Here is a 24555-nt window from a genome sequence, read left to right on the forward strand (position 1 = left end):
CAAACTCTTCCTTGAATTTATCGGCTGCCTCAACATTGCCAGACAAGCTTTTGCCAGTTACAGTAAGTTGGTGAATACCATGGTATTTTTTCCACCTTTCGAGCCAGTAATAAATATTGGATCAAACCTGGCAAATACTTATTCAAAGTAAGAACCTTTCGCTGTACAATGGGACCTGATAATGGTAAACCACCTTACCTTTCTGCACAAAACCAAACGAGTAATGCTTCATTCAGCGGTTCATTTTTAGCGTTCTTTGCTTTGCGCTTATTATCCAAACTGTCTTTGGACAAAATTTTAAAACAAAACTCTCCTATGTTTTTCTATTTTTCTTCCAGGCTAAGACCGTAAAGTTCCAACTCCGTAATCAGATGCAATTAATTTTGATGGCTCACCTTTATCAATTTGTCCAAAATTTCCGAGCCGTTTTTCTATAGTTACAACATTTTGCATTTTGTTGCCACTGCTTAAAAACACAGAACTGCAACAAAAGTTGTAGTTGTTATCTGCAGTTTATTTATAACAGAGAAAAGCTACTGGCGTTATAAATGAACGCACACACAAACTGAACTGGCACAATATTTTAGTGAAAAGAATCAGGACACGTAAACTGTAAAGTGACAACTTGAACTGAGCAGGTAGGCTATTCCTTCCCTCACCCCACGTTGTTGTGCTTCCGGCTGACTCATTGACTTCCTCGTCTACTGATAAACAAACATCCGACCTCCCGCGCTTTCAGTCTGGGCGGACAATAAAACCTAATTTACAATTTTCCTGAACTGATCTGGGTTACCCAGAGACCCGACAAAAGGAGGTCCGACTTAACGATGTTGCACTATACTTGGAAAGACAGACGAAGACACTATACAGAAAAGACGATTGGGGGCTGTTGGTAAATTACATATTTATATAATTCACCAACAGGAAAGAATTCAGATTAGCGGTAATTACTTATAGTATGTGGTAACCAAAGTACACATTTTGAAAGAACTTACTTAGAAATTACAATAAATGTTAAGCACTAATGACCCAAACTGATAAAACATATAATACATGTTTCTATGATTTTGTTGTTTTTATGAAAATGTACAGAAAAAAAGCAATGCTTAGATTAGTAAAGCTTAGATAAGCATTGTATACATTTATATGCATTGTAGCCAATGATTCAAAATGTGATAATATAAAGAATCAGTATCTGGTTTGGAGAAAAGTAGACTAATGATCAATGGTTTAGTGCAATTTTCAGTGTTTTTCACAATCGTTGGAATTCTACACCAAACCAGCAAAATCTGTTTTTAGACTTGACGTGAATCAAACTGGGCAGTTATCAAAAATAATGTAACTCACAAACGCCATAATCAATTTGTAATCAAACTTACCTACATTTCTACTACTTTAAAAAACATTGAAAAACTCATATAAAAAAACGTTAAAACATCAAAATTCATTATTCTACCAATGAGTGCTTTCAAGAATGTGTTCTTAAGTGTATCAAGTTTTCTATCTAAATATACTTAAAGCAATAAAGTACAATAGACATTTTAAGAACCCAGTAACACAAGTTTCATCAAGTATATTTATTTAATAAGAACAATAATAAAATATAAAAAACATTAACAATATTAATAGTTTGACTTTAACAAAGTTTATCATCTGAGGTAGTACTGCCAAGAATATGAAACCGTTCACAGATCCAATTTTCCAGTCAACATTTTCATTAGGCATTTAACCCTTTAACATAGGGCAAGGGTAGCATCTGCTACAGCAGGACATTTTTGGACAAAATTAGTATGAACACTCAAAGGTATAGCAAAGCCTCAATATTTTACCAAGCTAATTTTGGTCAGATCTCATGATTTTTTCAACAAATTCTTATAATGAAATCTGCAATAAATCTAATACAATATTTTTGTTATGTATTATTTTGAATGCTTTTAATAAAATTGTCCATCCAGCAATCAATTTCACTATCCTGAGCTGTTTTTGACAAATTATCTTAGCTTTCAGATGACATAACACAATATAAAACACTTTCCTAGAAATACAAAAATAAAATTTTACTATCATAAATAATCTAGAAATACATCCCAGTAAGACAATATCACTGCTTTGTTTACTCACATCATAACTGCATGTTATACGGACGCCAAACCACATAAAGCATCCATATAACGCCATAACATTGACCTAAGAGGTTAAGTACTTATGTAGATATAACTGCTTTATTTAATAATGATGTAAAGATAAAATTAGAAAAATAACAAATACTCTACCAGTTTTAAATATCACAAACTTCTTTTACAATACATTTCAACCATCTTGTTTTATGAAAAATTCCACAATTTTAATTCTTAGCTTGGGTGGAATAGCCTACCATAAGTGTAATAAATACCTCCAGTTTCTAAGTAATTAGCAACATAACAACAATCTATCACAGATAGTTTTTAAGAGGAACAATCCTTGAAGGTTCTACTCTTTCTCTACAAAGAGGACACTGGTTTTGTGTCTGAAGCCACTCCAGGATACATGACCAACAGAAGAGGTGTCCGCAAGGTGTGGCACTCACATTTCTCCTTTCCTCGAGGCACAAGGGGCATTTCCGTGCCGAAGCACACTGGGACGCAGGTTCCTCCACAGCGGCGAACTCGCTCGTCTTCGGTGTGAAGAACCACTTCCAGCTTGCATGCATGGACGTGCCTATCAGATGAATAGCTGTAACGATGCCGAGTAGTTTGAACCCGTACATTGACTGGTAATCTTTCAACCATCTGCGTACAAGTACCTAAAGGAGAATCCAGATTATTTGTAAAGCATGTTTGATGAGAAATTACAAGCTTAAAATAATATTTTTAACATTTTTATTTTATTAACTAGCAAATTCAAACTAAAAAAAAAGTATAAATTTGAGAGCAAACTTTTTTACAATAAAACTTCAATTTAGCTTAAACGTGTAAAAATTCACCTATATTAGTGGGATTTGCAGAAATGTACTTATTGAAACAAACTGTTATTCACCATTTATGACCAATTACAATAAAATTTCCTTTCCTCTGTCTAACTGTTTTAATTCCATACAAACAACTGCAACCAGCTGTTTGTAACATCTCAACTTGCTTTTTGATGTTTTCAACTAAACATCTCAACTTGCTTTTTGATGTTTTCAACTAAACTACAAAAATCTTACATTACTGCTCAAATTAACTACAACTACTACTGATTTTATATTGTGAAGAATAGTTACAGTTCCATGAAGTTAATTGTTTGGTCTGAAAAGAACTGCAAGTGTGACCAGAATAAATAACGTAGGCTTATGAACAACTTATCATGAGATATTTGTATCTAAAAACTTTGAGGTTAGGTTAATTTCTTTAAAATCGTTCCAGATAAAAAAAAACCTAAAGCTTTCACAACTACAAACAAAAAATGACAATCACTTTTATACATTCCTCTCAAGGACCTTAGAACTATAATACAAACGACGGTAATAAACCAAGCAGTAATGAAGAAAAAAAATGTGTTTGAGGGATCTGCCGGAGGTCCTTTGAGTATGGAATAATCCCCAGATAAAGAAAAATCCAGGGACACATCTCCGGAAAATTTATTGAAATAATGCACTAAAAACAGCCATTTCATCTATTAAAAAAATTTTAATAGTTCTATGGAAACAGCTATTATTACTATTACATTGCTAATGTTAAGACAATTTATATGATATATCTTAAAAGATTTGTTACTGTGTTATTATATGGAGTTAGTACATGAACCGCCCATTATGAATAATGTTTTTACAACACCAACAGGCTTATATCAATCCAAATATTTTAACGTTTTTATTGTCTATTTTCATGTTATCTATATACATAAAAGCTAAATGCCTTTGACTGATTCATTAGGAAATATCCAAAAGTATATTTGTGCTCGCTAAGAAACAGAGCTAAAAATCTTGTAGCCTAATCAGGGAAATATGTGAAAAACTATGTTTTTCAATTCGAAATTTTGTTTACATTCACAGTTGTTAGAATATTAAAATTAACATTTGGGTTCCAAACAGATTCTATAGATAAGGTCAAGTTGAGATTTTGCTAGTATATATATAGTAATAATACGCCAAGAATTTGCAGAACTAGATTTGTATGAATCTCACGTAAACAAACTTGAACAGGTTATTTTAAGTCAGCTTCGCTCTCTAGCATTATATATATTCCAGTGAAACTGCGCGATCAAAACATAAGCAAACTGAACGAAAACGGGCAAGAGCATCTTATTTACTAAAAGGGGAGGAAGTATGTAAAAATACTTTTAAGTTTGCTCAAAATGTTAAAGAAAAACGAATGAAGCGTCTAACTAAAATGTATCGTGACCTGGCATTGTATGTAGACTGGTGGGCCTCATGGTGTGTTTCCGGGGTGCGCAAAAAGCCCTTGAGGCTTAAGTGCATGGCAATAGGCCGCCCCAAGGGGGAAAAAAAACATGGCAATGCTGGAAAAGTAGCAAAAAACGTTACGAGTTTTCAGTCAGCACTATTTGTTGTCCAATTTCTCCAAAATTTTTCAGAACAGAATGCAATTTTGTTGCTTTGTAGAGCAAGCACTGTTTAATGCTAATCTCCAGTTGTTGCCTTCCAATGAAACTAAACGTTCTGTTTACGACAAATACACTGCGTCTTTTACCAATGATATGAATGAAAATCCAGTTTCCTACAGAATTTTTTTTAAATATTTGGAGGGAGGCCTGTGGATACATTGTTGTGATGAAACCAAGATCTGATATATGTGAGGCGTGTAGAAAACAATACACATCAGGTGCACAAATGGTACGAGCAACAGTTCAAGAGAAAATGCAGAACTTGCAAAAAATGAGTAGTCACCTTGAACTTGTGTCGCAAGAAAGAGGGTTTTACCACAAAACTATTAAAGAGTCACGTGGTAGTTTTGAGACAGATGTGAATCTAAGATGTGAACCTAATAGTGCTGCTCTTAAGAAAGTAGTGCACTACAGTTTTGATATGGTACAGGAAGTCCATATTCCAAGTGTCCCGATGCAACCAGGTCCTTGCACCTTTTTCATGACTACCTTAGTAAATTCAGCCATGGTAAGGATACAATGTATGTTCACGCAGACAATTGTGTGGGACGAAATAAAAACAATATAATGATAGGTTACCTAACCTGGAGAGTTTTTCATGATATGAATAAGAATATTGTTCTGTCAGTCATGCCAGTTGGACACACCAAATTTTCTTGCCACTGGGGATTTGGCCTTCTGAAGAAAAGGTTCAGAACATGTCATGTATCTTCAGTGAGTGATTTAACTGAAACCATTGAACAGTCAACGCCAATATCAAAATTTAATTCAGCTGTGTCTGTTTGTAATAAAGCTGGTATGTCTCATGTCCCGATACTTGACTGGTTAAGTTTTCTTGCAGAGTAAGGATGTAAGAAAGTCCCTCGTTTAACAAGTTACAATCACTTTGAATTTCTAAATTCAAAGAAAGGAGTAGTGAATTGCAAAACTACTCTTGATGGAAATATTTGTTGTACACAATATATTTCCAACTACAACTGATGAGACAGAACTTCGTACACTGGAAGGTTTCCCAAATGGATTGACTCTGCAGAGGAAACAATACCTTTTCAAAAATATCCGTCAGTATTGCGAAGAACAGTTTCAGTATATTATTTGCCCAGAAGTTCCTGACAATGCCAGTCAAGAAGAGGAAGGGAATCCAAATGGGCCGGCAGAAAATGCAGCACAAGTGAAGGAGACTACAAAAGCCAGACGCAACAAGCGGAAGCGCTCAGTCTAAGCAATATAAGAGTAAATTTGCCAAAACATTGTAATTGTCTTAAAGTTAAGTATTTTTTCAACGTTATTTCGTTGGATTAAGTAACTATATGTTTTATTTTCCTTATTCTATAAAGTATAAAAAAAAAATATGTGTGTCTGAGCTCTTAAATATGGAAATTAAAGATTTTGTAAAAGATTGAACTTTTAAATGAGTTTTTCTTAATAACCTAGTTTCCGAATGTTTGTATAACAACTTGCCATAACTTTGTCAAATTGCATCGTATCAAAATATGTTTAGTGTCAAAATGTTCAGAATTTTATGCTGTACTCGGATATAACAATTACTCAATTTTTAATTTTACTGCTTTTTATTTTACTTTTTCTGCAACAGACTGCCCAATTCAATCAAAGATGCTCCAACACCAAAGGCATTTAAGACTCGCCTAAAACACTTCTTGGTGTCTCAAGCATTTTATAATGAGTTTTTGGCTTTCAACTGGGAGGCTGCCTAACTAGAAGACTGACCCCGCTGTTCAAAGTGGGTTGCATTGGCGATGAATGAAAGAGGTGTGATTGTAAAGATTGTATGTCTGTATGTAAATTATAGCATGAATGACTGAAATTTTAGGATATCATTATTAATTGACGTTTGCCATACGATGTAATTATTATCTCAGCAATAAAACAGATTTGATTTGAAAATTTCCAACATAAGGGCCCTTTTCGCTTTCCGCATCACATATTATAAACAGTGTTTTATTTATTCAAAATATTTTACATCAAACTAAAAGTAACAAATTTTACTATTTCTCTAGAGTCTAGGTAAATGTGGACCCTCTAGACCTCCTTAACCACACTGAAACCAAGTACTAGTAAACAAATTAATGCAATTAACTACATTTGATACTTTACAAAAATATATTCAACATATGGAGCACAATACTGTCTGGGGCTAGTTGATGATTTGAAGTCATGTTCTTCAAGTGCTCCCATTCTTCCTCCCATCGTTGGCATAGAAAGAAGGTGTGGTATACTGAGTCCACCTCTCCACAGTACCAGCAACCATCGTCATCTATCAGGTGAAATCTCTTCAGATAGCTGCCATGTAGTAAAACGGAGTCATGTAAAAGTCGATTTCTCCATGCTTTCTCTCTGTCCAACTTCTTGTGTCCTTGATGAGAGTTTGTGTCCTGTGCGCCGTTCCTGCAGTATTCCCTTGCCATCTTTCCTGCCATGCGCTGAAAAGATCATCTCTGTTTCCTTGCCTATCTATGGTTCTTATAATTCCTATTTCGTTCTTCAGCTTGTAGGTCGATGGGTGCAATTCCTTCAATACTTGTGCTGCCTCAGCTGATACTGTTCGGTGTGTACTGGAGACTCGTAAGGCATTGGTTACTTATGGGAGGTAGAAAACGAACTGATTGTTATAATGACATTTGTAATTTTTACAGTCAATCAAATAAAGTCTGTTATTTCTCATCATATAGTTATTTTAAGTCCCTGATGAGAAAACTCTTTCAAAAATAGTTGCCCCCGAATAATAACAAAGTACCATACTTTGCATGACACTTCATTTCTATATAGATAACAAAGAATTTGATGGAGGTATATATCCCTCCATGGAATTTAGATGAACACCAGTGTAGCCTAACTATCTGCAAGATATCTCTAGAAAGAATTGAGCTATAGACGATCTTTACATAACCTCATTTCTGCATAGACAAGATTGAGTTCAATGATGATATATTTCCCTCCAAGGGGTTTGGTTGAGTGCCAGTGTAGCCTAACTATCTGCAAGATATCTCTAGAAAGAATTGAGCTATAGACGATCTTTACATAACCTCATTTCTGCATAGACAAGATTGAGTTCAATGATGATATATTTCCCTCCAAGGGGTTTGGTTGAGTGCCAGTGAAGCCTAACTATCCGCAAGATATCTCTAGAAAGAATTGAGCTATAGACGATCTTTACATAACCTCATTTCTGCATAGACAAGATTGAGTTCAATGATGATATATTTCCCTCCAAGGGGTTTGGTTGAGTGCCAGTGAAGCCTAACTATCTGCAAGATATCTCTAGAAAGAATAGAGCTATAGACGATCTTTACATAACCTCATTTCTGCATAGACAAGATTGAGTTCAATGATGATATATTTCCCTCCAAGGGGTTTGGTTGAGTGCCAGTGTAGCCTAACTATCCGCACGATATCTCTAGAAAGAATTGAGCTATAGACGATCTTTACATAACCTCATTTCTGCATAGACAAGATTGAGTTCAATGATGGTATATTTCCCTCCAAGGGGTTTGGTTGAGTGCCAGTGTAGCCTAACTATCCGCACGATATCTCTAGAAAGAATTGAGCTATAGACGATCTTTACATAACCTCATTTCTGCATAGACAAGATTGAGTTCAATGATGATATATTTCCCTCCAAGGGGTTTGGTTGAGTGCCAGTGTAGCCTAACTATCCGCACGATATCTCTAGAAAGAATTGAGCTATAGACGATCTTTACATAACCTCATTTCTGCATAGACAAGATTGAGTTCAATGATGATATATTTCCCTCCAAGGGGTTTGGTTGAGTGCCAGTGTAGCCTAACTATCCACACGATATCTCTAGAAAGAATTGAGCTATAGACGATCTTTACATAACCTCATTTCTGCATAGACAAGATTGAGTTCAATGATGGTATATTTCCCTCCAAGGGGTTTGGTTGAGTGCCAGTGTAGCCTAACTATCCGCACGATATCTCTAGAAAGAATTGAGCTATAGACGATCTTTACATAACCTCATTTCTGCATAGACAAGATTGAGTTCAATGATGATATATTTCCCTCCAAGGGGTTTGGTTGAGTGCCAGTGTAGCCTAACTATCCGCACGATATCTCTAGAAAGAATTGAGCTATAGACGATCTTTACATAACCTCATTTCTGCATAGACAAGATTGAGTTCAATGATGATATATTTCCCTCCAAGGGGTTTGGTTGAGTGCCAGTGTAGCCTAACTATCCGCACGATATCTCTAGAAAGAATTGAGCTATAGACGATCTTTACATAACCTCATTTCTGCATAGACAAGATTGAGTTCAATGATGATATATTTCCCTCCAAGGGGTTTGGTTGAGTGCCAGTGTAGCCTAACTATCCACACGATATCTCTAGAAAGAATTGAGCTGTAGACGATATTTACATAACCTCATTTCTGCATAGACAAGATTGAGTTCAATGATGATGTATTTCCCTCCAAGGGGTTTGGTTGAGTGCCAGTGTAGCCTAACTATCTGCAAGATATCTCTAGAAAGAATTGAGCTATAGACGATCTTTACATAACCTCATTTCTGCATAAACAAGATTGAGTTCAATGATGATATATTTCCCTCTAAGGGGTTTGGTTGAGTGCCAGTGTAGCCTAACTATCCGTACGATATCTCTAGAAAGAATTGAGCTATAGACGATCTTTACATAACCTCATTTCTGCATAAACAAGATTGAGTTCAATGATGATATATTTCCCTCCAAGGGGTTTGGTTGAGTGCCAGTGTAGCCTAACTATCCGCACGATATCTCTAGAAAGAATTGAGCTATAGACGATCTTTACATAACCTCATTTCTGCATAAACAAGATTGAGTTCAATGATGATATATTTCCCTCCAAGGGGTTTGGTTGAGTGCCAGTGTAGCCTAACTATCTGCAAGATATCTCTAGAAAGAATTGAGCTATAGACGATCTTTACATAACCTCATTTCTGCATAAACAAGATTGAGTTCAATGATGATATATTTCCCTCCAAGGGGTTTGGTTGAGTGCCAGTGTAGCCTAACTATCCACACGATATCTCTAGAAAGAATTGAGCTGTAGACGATCTTTACATAACCTCATTTCTGCATAGACAAGATTGAGTTCAATGATGATGTATTTCCCTCCAAGGGGTTTGGTTGAGTGCCAGTGTAGCCTAACTATCTGCAAGATATCTCTAGAAAGAATTGAGCTATAGACGATCTTTACATAACCTCATTTCTGCATAGACAAGATTGAGTTCAATGATGATATATTTCCCTCCAAGGGGTTTGGTTGAGTGCCAGTGTAGCCTAACTATCCGCACGATATCTCTAGAAAGAATTGAGCTATAGACGATCTTTACATAACCTCATTTCTGCATAGACAAGATTGAGTTCAATGATGATGTATTTCCCTCCAAGGGGTTTTGGTTGAGTGCCAGTGTAGCCTAACTATCTGCAAGATATCTCTAGAAAGAATTGAGCTATAGACGATCTTTACATAACCTCATTTCTGCATAAACAAGATTGAGTTCAATGATGATATATTTCCCTCTAAGGGGTTTGGTTGAGTGCCAGTGTAGCCTAACTATCCACAAGACACATGAAGAAAAAGAATTGAGTTCTTTAATTAAAATTTTGCATGTAACTTACCAAAGCTTATATTATTATCCTATTATCCTATACAACACTCTGAATTGACATGATGAACAATGCACATATGTTTTCTTTGATGATACAAACTGCTTAGCTTGTTATAAGTACCTAGTCTTTTATCATTTGAGAAATAAATTCATTTTATTTAGACTCCTCTGTAAAAACATATATTGTTTGGGTCTGAAGGCACGAAAAATCACAATTTAAATATGTAGATTTCGTTATATTGTATTGAAATATAAATATACTACTGCTTATTTAAATATATACGACACAATGCTTCTTTAAGTAATAGTCAAAAGAAAATTATGGATCACATGATTAAGAAATCTGTTATTCTGCTTATTCACTTACTAATAGAGGTATCTATAAATGTGAACTTTATGTAATCAAGTAGATATACTGCTGCTCCCAGCAATCTACTTCCAACACCCTTCAGGTTTATGAAGAATCAACGTGAAATTACAAGCAAGCATCTCTTAAACAAACAAACCTGCTTAAACAATTATGGCTGCCCAGGACTGAATCTTATCTACTTTTATAGTATTCAGTTTAAACCAAGTACGTCCCGTACTCACATATTGTATACTGGTGAAGCGCTTGCTTATCTGGTAGTAAAGGCCACCGCAGTAGAACAGCGCTCTGTGGCAGCGCTCCAGAAATGGCAATATGGCTTTCAATGTTCTGATTGTCTCAGAAATTTCCTTCTTTGCTTGTGGTTGAAGATTCGGATTCGACTGAACAAACTTGTCCAACTTGTTCAGTCCGAAAGTGAGAAGTACGCTCCCAAAATTATCCAGGACCAACATAAGTAACCGGTTCTGAAAACAAGCAACGTCTTTAAATTGTAACGTATAGTCAATAACATAAGAATAACCTGTTAGTAGGCTGTTGTTATGCTATGTGATTGTACATTATTGTAGTATCACTGGGCGTAAATGTAGCTACATAAATCAGTTTAGTTAACTGCAACATGATTTGGAGTACACTCATTGTTCCCATAACAGGATGAGTAAGTAAATGTACAAAATTACACGATACGTTTGAACGTTTTCCATAAGCAAATTATACAAACATACCAAACACTCATGTAATAAGTGGTGGCCACTGGAAGATATTCCAATCCTCTGATTCATTTTCAAATAAATAATTGGACTTTTGGAAAAGTTTAAAGAGCAGTATTTAAACCTTAAATTCAAAGAATAAAACTGTTTTTATAAGTATCAATGATATAAATCAGGTTTCTCTGCAACATTCCACGATATTTTTTAGAATATCTCTGTTGATTTTAGTAACACTTGAAATATTGCAGGCAGATTGAAGGAATAATAAATTAAAAGTCCGGAACTTTTATAGTAAAAACCTTTAGAATGTAATATGATGGAGCCTTATGATGATTTAAAGCCGAAATAGGCATGTTTTAGGTATATATTATTCTAGTGTGTTAATAATATCAGAGTGTAAAAGAAATTAGGCTCGGTCGAAGGAAAAGAAACCTTTTCCACCAGCGGAGCTTGAATGGTATACGGAAGACTCTAAAACAAAAAGTGGCACAGGTGCCAGAATTGTGGTAGTGAGACCATGTAGGGAGCTGATGGTCCCTATGGGTCGTTATCCCACAGTCTTTCAGGCAGAAGTCACAGCCATTACGGAATGTGCACTTGAGAAGCTTCGTCTGCAGTATATGAGCAAGACAATTAGCATTTTCACAGATAGACAGGCAGCATTAAAGATGTTGGACTCTTGTATGTTCACCTCCAAACTTGTCTAAGATTGCTATCAAATCGTTTCTTCCCTTGGCAGAATCAACAATGTGACTGTTTTTTTTGGGGGGGGGGGCGGTTTCTGAACATGAGGGGGATCTCTGGGAATGAACGAGCTAATACCCTGGCCAACTTGGACTCAGTGTCCAACACGACGGGACTACAACTGTTCTGTGGTATTTCTAGGTGTAAATTCTTTGGGGCTGTCTCGAATTGGGTTCACGCTGAACATCAGAGAAAATGAAGACTGCATCCGGGTCTGAGAATGAGCGGAATGGTCCTGCAGTCACCTTCCCCTAAAGTGGTATCGGGCCTTCTCTCCTTAAGTAGATCTGTGTGTTCTCAGGTTTTGGGTCCAATTACGGGACACGGTCACCTGAGGAAGCATATTCACAGAGTCAGCATTCTTCGAGAGGATCCGCTCTGCAGAATGTGTGACAAACAGGAGGAGACTGCTGAACACCTGCTCTTGATTGTCCTGCAATTGCAAGGGAGTAGTACGCCACCTTTGGTAGTCTGGACAAGGGGTGGTGAATTTCTCCACGAGGACCTGATCAGTTGTTTACAGCGGTTTGTAGAACTGCTGAAACCATAGACTGGTCGGCCTCATGGTATACTTCCGGGGTGTGCAAAGGTTCCTTGAGACTTGGCATAGCAATAGGCCGCCCCTTAGAAGAAGAAAAAGATCAGGTAATAAAGAATGAATGGTAAAAATAAACGTCACGTGGTGCATTTGAAAAAGCACTGGACTTCAGTACATGTTGTCTGTAAGAAGATTTATCTCCCGTGTAACTAATACAAGGGGTATCCAAAAAGTAAGTTTCCATTAATTATGAAAAAGTTAAAAAGACTCAAAAAATAACTGAAACACATTTATTCAACTTTTTACATCATACCTTATTTTTCTACATAGTTACCATCCCTTTCTAAGCACTCTTGGTATCTAGGAAGTAGTTTTTTTTATTCCAGCATCACAAAATTCACCCGCCAAATTTTTAAGCCAAGTATCCACCTCATTTTGAAGGTCATCGCTGTTGGCAAATCGCCGACCGCCAAGGTGTCTTTTCAGCTCCGGAAACAGATGAAAATCGCTAGGCGCAAGATCTGGTGAGTATGTAGGATGACCAAAAACATCCCACTTAAATTTCCTCAAAAGTTCCATTGTTGCACGAGCAGCGTGTGTGGTCTGGCGTTATCTTGAATAAGCAGAACCATGTGCGACAAAAGTCCGCGCCGTTTATTCTGTATTGCCCGCCGAAGTCTGGTGAGAACTTCACAATACCTTTCTGCATTTATGGTTTCGCCACGAGGAAGATATTCAATCAATAACACTCCACAGCAGTCCCAAAAAACTGTAGCCATTACCTTTCCTGCCGACTCAAAAACTTTGGCTTTTTGAGGAGCTGCCTCTCCTTTTTTTTGCCACACCATACTCTGGCGTTTGGTCTCTGGAGTTGAGTGGTGAATCCATGTTTCATCACCAGTGACTATTCTACTTAAAAGGTTTTCATCTTCATCGTCAAACAATCGCAAGAAAGACTGGGCAGCAGCCATTCGTTGTTGTTTATGGGCATTGCTCAATAAGCGAGGCACCCATCTTGCACACACTTTTGCAAGCTGAAGATCTTCTGTCCGAATATTGTGCACAGATGACCGGCTAACTTCAACACTTGACGGCAGTTTATCCATAATTTCATCGAGAGTCACTCGCTTATCATTGTCAATAACTGCTCGTACAGCATTAATGACGTCAGGTTGCCGAGAATTGGCCGGTCGGCCACTACGCTCATCGTCATGAACATTTTCTCTTCCTTCCAAAAACATTGCACGCCAACAACGGACCATCTGAACGGACATAACATGTTCACCATACACTTGACACAACTGACAATGAATTTCAACGGCAGTTTCGTTTTTGGCGGTCAAGAAACGAATAACACTACGGACTTCGCAACTGGCGGCAGAACGCAGTGGAGTCTCCATGATGTTTGGGCAGCAACTGACTGAGAAGCGTGACAATGGGCCAGTGACCGGCGCACCTGTTGCCAACCGAACCGCGCTACATATCCCCGCCCACAGCTGCACGCTGTGTTACGTACGCGTCTTTTTACAGAACAGGGAAACTTACTTTTTGGATACCCCTCGTACAATGAGATAATATTAATTATTGGAGGAGCTCTTAACCGGGTGACGTAAACACCAACATTATTGAAAAAGTCGCAGGGAATTTCAACTTAGATCAAGAATTAGCTGGATGTGAAGAGACGTTTGTGAAAGTAAAGATTTTGGTTGAAGAATTTTCCAAAAACTTAAGGGCAGTGAATATCTCACATCACTAGTTGCTTACTGTGTTTACATGGAGGGCTTGAAACAATCACATTACTTCAGGGCAATGATGAAACTTTAGCATCTATGAGAAGTATCCGAGATAAAAGTTGTCAGTAAAGGACCCCACTACTCCTGCTTGTCAAACCAAATTGTTATATTTATAAATGATATAATTGCTGAAGCTATGACCATTTTGCGATGCCCTTGCATGAGTTTATTTATTACTGCCAGGTGAGATTTTATTTAGAGTAGATTGATTCTCCAATATGGTCCTTACATACTAACCGGTAACAGGGTGGCATGCATTAAACTTTACAATGTACTTTATACTTATACTACACACATATTATTATTATTATTCTTTATTGAACATATTCTTAGAGAACAGTACAATCATCAGATTTTATTTTGTTACTTCAGGTTAGAAAGTTCTGTTTAAAAGTTTTTTTTACTTTTACTTTTTACTTATACTACACACATTATTATTATTATTCTTTATTGAACATATTCTTAGAGAACAGTACAATCGTCAGATTTTATTTCGTTACATCAGGTTAGAAAGTTCTGTTTAAAAATTCATTTATCGTGTAAAATGGATGGTCTTGAAGGTAAAATAAGCATATATATATTAATGCTGAGTTACACAAATTAATTACTTACAAGAAATCTGGGCACAGCAGTTTTAGTAGAGTCTACTTGAACAATACCAGTGTATTCTTCCCCAAGAGTTTGGAGTCCTGAGAGTGTAGTTGCCACCCCATATAAAAAATGTCCAACAGGTATGGTGGTCCTTAACTGCATCCACAGTTGAGTGCCTAAAACATTATTGGAGCTTACATAAAACAACATTGACAACTTAACAAGGCATTTCAGAGCAGTTGAAAAGTGGTGTTCATCGGGATCAAATTCTAAATTTTCCTATTACATTTTTAATTATAATTCTTATTTACCTGAATAAGACTTAAAATATTATTCTGACATTGTTAGAATACATGTAAGTGGCAACAGCTAAAATAACATCATACATAATTTAATCTTAGCAAAATACCAGATAAATAATGAATTTCATTACATTCCACACAGAAACTAAATGCTTGGTATTCTTTTTTCCAAATAGAGCTTACCTTCATAAATAAACAGTAGCTTTGGATAATTGCTTAACATGAGATTAAATATTTAAAGAATACTTTCTACATGCGTAGGCTGGTAGACAAGTGATACAGATAAGTGCTACAGAAGTATATAGACTTCATATTGTCCATTTTGTAGTTTATAAAAGGCGTCCACTGTTTGTACTATTATTAGGGATAGTAACAAAAAAATTAGAGTTTCTCCTAACACTCAGTTTGTGGTCGAGATAAGAAATAATCACAAATCATTGTACACAATTCCATCCTATATGAGAAATAATTAGAATTTTAGAGGAACATATTGTAGTAGTTTATGTTACTACTTTAATAAAGAATATCTATATAGTAATCAACAAAAGGAAACACAGAATAAATAGAAGGTTAGAGCAGAAAATCCTGGTATTTGATTGGTTGAGTATGAGATTCAGGGAATCTTGTACTAATTGTGGAAAAAGCCATTCCATTAAAATGTACGAGAAACTTATTCTAGATATTGTTTGTTGTGCAAAGAAGAATGGGCCATACAATTGGTTGTGTGTAACAGAAAAAACTCGTTAACTTTTTGTGAATCAAGCACACGCGTGATATAGGTGTGGGGCTTCTCCAAGTCTCATATTCCGACATTATGTTTGTTCACTTTTCCAAACAATAGAGCGCTTATTTCTGGTACAGTAGTATCTTCATTAAAACAACTGATTGATTGGTTGATGTGAAAATGTAACACACAAAGTGCTTTCTTGTAATCAAGGTTACTCATGATATAATTTACATTGTTGACAATATCAAACAGCCGACAACAAACATTATGAGTTTCTCTTTTCAATGGTGCCAAGAATGGTGCACATTCTTAAGATATTAGTCGAGGATGAGTTAAATCATAAACATCGCTTGCACAGTTTTGTTTACACTGCAGCTATTTTACCTGTTCTACAACTATATTTTATTTTCGTGTTTAGGCATATACAAGTGTCGCAGTCTAAGCATAAAAGCCGCGCAGTTCAATTCGAACAGGTCAGTCAAGTGAACGAGTGATCCGGATCAGAGTGTTTCAAAAGACCCGTTCAACTCGAATGTTTTGTTCACTTTTTCCAACCTACTGAATAAATTTGAATTTTTTTCAAATCAGATATATTATTTTTCATAATCGTTAAAACTTATGATCAAGTTCATTTTAAAACCCTTATCCATGAAAAATAGCCTAACTTCATATGGAACTAACTAAAACTATAAAGTTTATGCATTAAAAAACTAGTTCCCCAAAATTGTTCAGTCGTTCCTTTTGTTCACTGCTAACCGATTAACAATAAAACCGTAATCTTATAAATCAACGGAGGGAGTAGGGAGTCTGAATATTATGGAAAGTGATGGGAAGTTAATCGGTTGGATATAAAATATCTTTTTATTCATAAAAATAAATTATTTTCAAACGAGCAATGTCTCTGTTTAATTTTTTGTAATTTATTTCAAACATTTGTAAGGGAATAACCTTACTTATGATAAATTAAAGGCATATCAATCAACCAAGCCCATTGATTATAAGTATTAACATTTAAAATATTTAGTAATGTATCTGGTAACTTACAATACAATTTTTTGAATCAGTTTAATAGATAGGCTATATTTACATTTACTAGATTCCTGAAACGATACATTTATTGTTATATATCTATCCATTCACTGTACTATATGCTGTTTCTTCCTCTATTCAAACAATTTTTTACAAGCGGATCCTTTTTTTCACTCGGTCATTACATTCATTCATTCATTTTGTTCGGTCAACACGATGACCAGTATAACACGCTCAAGCGGGAAGGCTCAGTAACTGTGTACTGACTGGTTCGACTGAACGAATCGCAGCAGTGAACAAGATCGACTGAGGATACTGGAAGAGGGCGGCATAACAGCGACGGAGGGGTATCTACTCCCTCCTGCGTGAACTCAAATCACCCAGGATCTTTTTGTAAACGGTTTGCCTATAACAGTGTAATTGCTTAAAATTGTATGAAAATCAGTGTTTTAATGGGATTTGAATGTGTAACAGGTAAAGTAAATGAAATACGAGGTGTGTTCAAAAAGTATCGTGAATTTTGTGTATTTTCAAAAATTATTTATTTATTTGTGAATATCTATTTTGTCCCCTTCAAATTAATCCCCCTGGGATATTATACACTTGTGCCAACGTTTTTTCCAATCTTCGAAGCACTTCAAAAAATCGTTTTTTTTGTATCTTGTTCAGCTCCTCCTTCGATGCCGTCTCTATCTCGTCAATCGTGACGTAGCATCGTCCTTTCATGGGCCTCTTCAGTTTCGGGAACAAGAAAAAGTCACAGGGGGCCAGATCTGGGGAATACAGTGGCTGCTGTATCATTAGTGTGTTGTTTTTGGCCAAGAAGTCGCGTACAAGCAGCGATGTGTGAGCAGGGGCGTTATCGTGGTGCATAAGCCAATTTTTGTTTTTCCACAAATTCAGGGCGTTTCTGGCGGATTGCTTCGTGCAAATTGCGCATAACTTGCAGGTAATATTCCTTATTCACCGTTCTACCTTGTGGCAAGAACTCATGATGCACCACGCCCCTGCAATCAAAGAAAACTGTAACTGTAAGCATAACTTTCACATTCGACCGAACTTGGCGTGCTTTTTTCGGTCTTGGTTCGTGCGGCAGCTTCCATTGAGATGATTGAACTTTGGTTTCCACGTCATAACCATAAACCCACGATTCGTCACCAGTTATGACCCTCTGGAGCAAATTCGGGTCGTCGCGGACAGACTCCAACATCTCATTAGCAATACTATGCTGTTTTTGATCGAAATTGAGCAATTTTGGTACAAATTTTTCGGCGACCCGTCTCATGCCCAAATTATCGATTAAAATCGAATGGCACGAGCCAATCGATATGCCTAGGTCCTCGGCAATTTCTCTAGCGGTGATTCGACAATTGGCCAATACCATTTTCTTTACTTCATCCATTTTTTCGTCTGTTGTTGAAGTGCTCGGGCGTCCAGCACGCTCTTCGTCGTTCACTTCTCCTCGGCTTTCTGAAAACATTTTGTACCACCGATAAACGTTGCTTTTGTCCAAAGTAGCTTCTCCGTATGCCACAGTCAACATTCGGAATGCATCCGCGCACTTAATTTCGTTTTTCACACAAAATTTGATACAGGTTCTTTGTTCCATTTTTTTGAATAGGTAAAAATCGAAGACGAACCAAAACACGTGCAAGCAAAGCAGCTGTCAACAATTAACTGAACATTCAAAATGGCCGAAATTTTCAACATAAGTGAGAGACATATGTGCCAACATAACGCCACAAAAAAATCGAAATTCGAATATACGTAACCCGCGAAAATTCAAAATTCATGATACTTTTTGAACACACCTCGTATTAACAGTAAATATTATTTTAACCGTTCAGAAATTTTATGGAAATGGGTTTATTAACTTCTTTTTATAAATGTCAAAATCAAGTATGATATTATATAGCTTCTGTTAGGATTTAATTAGACAAATTAATGTTATAAAATAAATTACAGTAGACTAATTAATAACATTACATTAATGGGTTACAATATACAGTTGACAAAATGCTATAAATCCTTACCTCCACATTTCAGTAAAACATCAAGCCACAACTTTTGGAGTCTATCACTATAAATATCATCTTTTTGCTTTGCTCGAACAATTTCTGCTGGTCCACCCGAGGTAAAGTTCTTCATTGTTTTGGATCAGTTCTCATTAAATTTCTGTAATAAGAACAATATGTTGAAAACCAAAAATATTAAAACTAGGCTGAGTGTACTTTAATACAGTAACAGATAAGTATGAATCACTATGTTATTATATGAATTATATTATAAAAAGGTAGTAGTAGGGTACCTAAAACTTGTTAAATGTTCGATTTACATCAAAGATTAAGTAGTTGGCCTTGACATTGTAATTTTCAGCCATAGCCAACCTCAATGATCTGTTACCTCAAAACCAGGCTACTTCTGCAACTTGCAAACCAAACATGACATGTACTCCATTTACCACCTGAATGTCAATGACACACAAGTTAGTACATCTTTACAGACTCACAGCGTCATATTTCATTATCAAATAACTGCTGTTATTTCACTGATGAACCAGCATCATACAAAGCAGCAGTGACCATGCTGTATAAAGCATTGTGATGCTATCACATGAATTCAATTGCAACTTACGCGGATTACGCGAGCAGAAATTTCTGACACGTGGCTACCGGCGTGGATCATATAAAGTCATACTTTAGCCATGCATATGCTTGTTGTCAAATTCTGCGTCTCTCAAAATGTTCTTCTAGCAGTATATTAAGAATAAAGAGTGAAATAACTTATTTTTTAGGGAAATATTAGGCAAATCATGATGTCAATACAGATTAAAAATAATGAAAATCCCAGTATTAAACCTTGAGAAACATCGTACTCAACTTTAGTCTAACAACAATACTTTCAAAATATCAAGAATCAAGAATGATTTATTTTCCTCAAATGTAGGTATAAACAATACATTGCTTACGATAATTCCATTCTATGCCAAAAATTGACCCACACAAGTTGGGTAGGGTACGATAAGCGGACCCAGTTTTTTTATATCGAAATTGGCAAATGATATTACTTAATCATAACCATCGATATATCCAATCGATACTGATTAATTATTTTGAACTACTAACCTAAATAATCTATATCAACAGCTGTAAAAACTCTAAAATAATACACGTAAGATAATATTTCAATTTTACATAAGTAATTCTGATTATTAAAAATGGCAATCAATTTTAGAAAACTACACGACGTTGCTTTTTCGTGGCTTCAACATGTTGGACTTGTACCGAAAAACCCATTATGTGAAATTTGTGGGAAAGAAACAACTGTAACTTAACTGTGAGAGGAGTAAATATGGTCGTCTTCAGTTTTCCTAATTTTGGTTATAATAATTTGTTTGATCACTGTAAATATTAACCCTTTGGATGCCAACGCCCAAGGCTGCCGCCCTAACCCATCACGCTAGCGCCCGAACCAACTGTACTAGCCAAAACCGCCAGCCCTGTTTTGAGGTTTTTGTAACCTATTACGCTTTGCTCTGTATTATCCTTAGTTTTTATGTTAATTGAATGTTTTTTTTATTTTGTAGGAAATTATATGTGCTATCGAATAGTGTTATTATAAATAGCATTTAGAATAGAACTCCATTGTTTATGATGTGGTAATGCCTAACCAAAACATTTGTTTACATAAAAATTTCACTTCAGGCCAAAATATTGGTACGAAAAAAAATATTTTTACCTATCGGTGATATTTTTATTCGTTACAGATATTATATATAAGACTGCTCACAAAAATTCAAAACTGAAAGTTGAAAAATAGTTTCACAAAAAAATACTTTTAATTAGTGTTGATATTAGAAAAAATTTACTGTAACTAGAATTAATTTTACAGTAGGAAATATGTTGTACATACTTACATAGTATTAAAATAAGAGCATCTTCTCACTACTATAAGTCTATATCATAGATTTTCTTCAAAAAAGTAAGAAAAATCTTTGTCAAAAAAATAAAAATAATTATTTACAAATATATATATATATATATATATATATATATATATATATATATATATATATATATATATATATATTTGTCCCCGACACTTCTAACATGTGTGTTTAGGGAAACACAATGGGTGGACACATTATTTACAATTTGTGCAAAAACATCTTGTTTTTCTTCTTTTTCCACCTTGAACTGTACTTAGTCTACTGCACACAGAACAATTTCGTTCCTTGGAATTGGGCAATTTGTCAAGCGGTTCATCACCCACGCGCTGCACTTGAACTGGCACTTGGTCACCAAGCCACTCGGCTGCAAGTCCTTCAAGCAGTGCAATTGTAAAATCGAGCCTTGATACAGGATTGTCCGTGTTGTTTTTATATAAGATATATAACTTAAATTTAAAATCATCCGTAAAAAAATGTGAAATGTTAGCCTACCTAGATACTAGCGCATTTCTCGGACGAAACAGACTACTATAAACAAACATCTGATCAATCGGACGTTGGCGCTTTTTGCCCGGACCTCGGCAGTCCAATCGATCGAGCGTTGGCGTTTTTCGATTAGACTTCGACGGTCCGATCAACCGGACGTTGGCGTCCAAAGGGTTAAATTCATATTTTAATTTAAAACATATGATTGTTATTGAGGACTATAGGTACTTTTATATCGATTGATAGTCTAGGATAGGATTTGAGATGTGAATATTAGGTATCGATGACTATATTCTTTGATATAAAAAACCGGGTCCGCTTATCGTACCCTACCCAGGACTATATATACTTTTATATCAATTGACGAGTCCAGGATTTCAGATGCGTATATTAGATATCGATGATTATATTCTTTGATATAAAAACCAGGTCCACTTATCTTACCCTACCCTTTTTGCTTACATTATACAGTAATATATGCTGCCTGGTCCAAAAAGGAAATACTCAGTTAACCTAAATCTACTAGGTATTAGGAATCTGTCACCTCCTAGGCCTACTTCAGACTAACACAGAAATTTACACTTGTAACTTGCTCATCTCATATACTACTCAGTTCACTTCCATATTCTTGACTGGAAAGTTAAAGCTTGATATAATTCTGTATCTATGGTGTATTTATTGTTGATTTATAAAAATTATGAGTCAACATAACCTAATTCTCACTACCTGTGTCTAATATACTAAGCTACTATTAGTTAATTTCAAAACAATAATAAATAACAAAAACATAAACACATTTATCATGAATTTAAAATTATTGTCTAATACGATTGATTACCATACCTTCCACTTTAAGTAACTTGTCAATTTCCATTAAGTTACGTTCATAGACCGGGATCGTGAGCCGAACAGTCAACAGACAGTAAGTCAATGTCAAAGATGAGCTCCTCAAGTAACACACCACCGTGAAGTTAACGTCCCTTTATCGTCCACACCGTAAAGTTATCGTCCGTTTGTATTCCGTGCATAAATGTTGCAGTTATCAATCTGAAGGCGCTCACAAAAATTCAAAAACTAAGATAATATATTTTATGAAGCTAAATATTATAAAGAGATCTTACACAAAATCTACACAGATTTTCGTATTTATTATTTTCAAGAAAAGTTTCCCGTTAAATGCACAATAAATAAAAATCCCAAATATAATAACACAGCCGTAGAAAATGTATGTTAAATGTTAAATGGGCCACAACATTCTCTACTAAAAGCTGCTCCTGAGACTAAACCAAACAAGTGCCCGCAATGAACCTTTGTACACAGATGCTGTGTATGCTGAATTTTAATATACCAACGTCAAAAAGGTGGTGTCAGTCGTCAGAGGTCCTATAGTCTAAATTACATGCACCGTAAGACGTGTGTTCACGAATAAAAGTCACTCCTGAGACTAACCCAAACAAGTGCCCGCATTAAAACTTTGTACACAGATCTAGTCTTCGACCGTCAAAAGACCATTTGGGTAATCAGAATTTGTAATAAATTTGAATTTGTTCGTGTTTTGTACTTATTTAAGTAATACATTACCTTTTTAGCAGACAATGCTCGTACTGTCTTTCCATGTAGTCAGGAAATTTTAAAATAATGAGTACTACAACAAAAAGTAAGATTATATATTTTATATACCTACACAAACTTTTTTTTTTTTTGAGGTGGTGAAAAAATGCATTGCTGCACGAACGCTTGGTCTTACCGTAACCAAGCGAACAAGTGTGGGGTTCTCCACCAGATAGTATTCTGATGGCATACCCACTAAAAAACGCCACTTTCTTCTTTTGTCTTCTTTCTTCTCTGGACTCTAGAACTCAACGGGTACAAACTTAAAAGATAATACCAACGAATATGTTATTACAATTCCTTAAAACATATGTTATGTATTTTAAATTTATATTACAAATACCCAACACCAACAAATTTTACTCTGCCATGCAACTATGGACCTATTCTACGAACATCAATAGCAGAAACTGTTACAGAAATGTCTATATACATGTATGATACAGTATGTGAATGAATTTAAAGGCCATGATTTAAGCAAAACAATTAAAATATTCGTGGATGGAAATGTTTACGCTAACACATGTATGGGATAAGAAGGGCCGTATGTACACTGCACTCTGTCAGTTATGAAACAATTCCCATACAATAAACAATGACGAAAAATATGGCTGTAAAACATTTACAATTTCTAAAAATTACTTTTTGTTAATTAATGTTTTACTTAATTCAAGACCTGTAAAGAGTATTTTTATAAACAATCTAAATATACGTTCAATCTAAATATCAATCTGAGGGACAAGTGTGTCCCTTTACCACTTCAATAAACCATGTTGTCATGGAGAGGAGAACATGTTGCTCATGACAGCGACACTTCCTTTGTGTGGTCACTACCATCGTCTAAGCATGTTCTGGTTGTAGAAGGATTCTTTTCTAAAGATATGAGGTGATGAAAGTCGGGTATAGTATATTTCGGGGTTAAGTATGGCGTATGAGGTAGTTAGTTGTAGGGTTAGGGTTCTTGATAATAATTACAATAATTCATATAAAACTAATGGTAGCTACTAATTTCACTACCAACAACTTCAGGGAAGATCTCATTATTTTTGTAGGACCTAATAATTTTTTTCAAACAGTAGTTGTTGCAAGTTCTATTTGGATCTCTTCAATTCGTTGGCTTCTGTCTATCAATATACTGTGCTTAACGATATTGGCAGCTACTCAATCCACCACAAAGCCGTTAAGCACTTTTCTTTGCGTTGGGCGGGACCTAATATTTTTGCTATACCGTGGTTGATGTTAATTCTATATACAGGTTAATTTATTTCTTTCCTTGGTTTCTGTCTATCAATATATTGTGCTTAACGATATTGGCAGCTACTCAATTCACCACCAAAACGTTAAGAACATTTTGTTTGCGTTGTGCGGGACCTAATATTTTTCCTTAAACAGTGGTTGTTGCAAGTTCTATTTGAATGTCTTCAATTCATTGGCTTCTGTCTATCAATATACTGTGCTTTACGATATTGGCAGCTACTCAATTCACCACCAAAA

At 35.6% G+C, this 24555-nt stretch overlaps 1 protein-coding gene across 1 annotated transcript; it reads right to left on the bottom strand.

Annotated features, from left to right (window-relative positions):
* Nucleotides 1–1558: 1558 nt before the first annotated feature.
* Nucleotides 1559–22381, bottom strand: LOC124363151 (peroxisome biogenesis factor 10-like). The gene is made up of 5 exons (XM_046818291.1): nucleotides 22294–22381; nucleotides 19049–19190; nucleotides 14979–15133; nucleotides 10806–11048; nucleotides 1559–2782 (listed from the first exon to the last, which is right to left on the bottom strand). The coding sequence occupies exons 2-5, from the start codon at nucleotides 19161–19163 to the stop codon at nucleotides 2432–2434; spliced, it is 864 nt and encodes a 287-aa protein (XP_046674247.1). The 5' UTR covers nucleotides 19164–19190; nucleotides 22294–22381; the 3' UTR covers nucleotides 1559–2431.
* Between the last annotated feature and the right edge of the window lie 2174 nt (nucleotides 22382–24555).

Source organism: Homalodisca vitripennis, chromosome 5 (assembly GCF_021130785.1).
Source record: "Homalodisca vitripennis isolate AUS2020 chromosome 5, UT_GWSS_2.1, whole genome shotgun sequence".
NCBI classification, from domain to species: Eukaryota; Metazoa; Arthropoda; class Insecta; order Hemiptera; family Cicadellidae; genus Homalodisca; species Homalodisca vitripennis.

Excerpts from the sequence above, each read along its gene's own strand:
- LOC124363151 (XM_046818291.1), bottom strand. The coding sequence starts at position 19,163 with ATGAAGAACTTTACCTCGGGTGGACCAGCAGAAATTGTTCGAGCAAAG. Across the intron at positions 15,134-19,048 it reads TGTTTTACTGAAATGTGGAG|GCACTCAACTGTGGATGCAG; the intron begins GTAAGGATTTAT and ends ATAATGTTTTAG. Across the intron at positions 11,049-14,978 it reads CTGCTGTGCCCAGATTTCTT|AACCGGTTACTTATGTTGGT; the intron begins GTAAGTAATTAA and ends GCTTGTTTTCAG.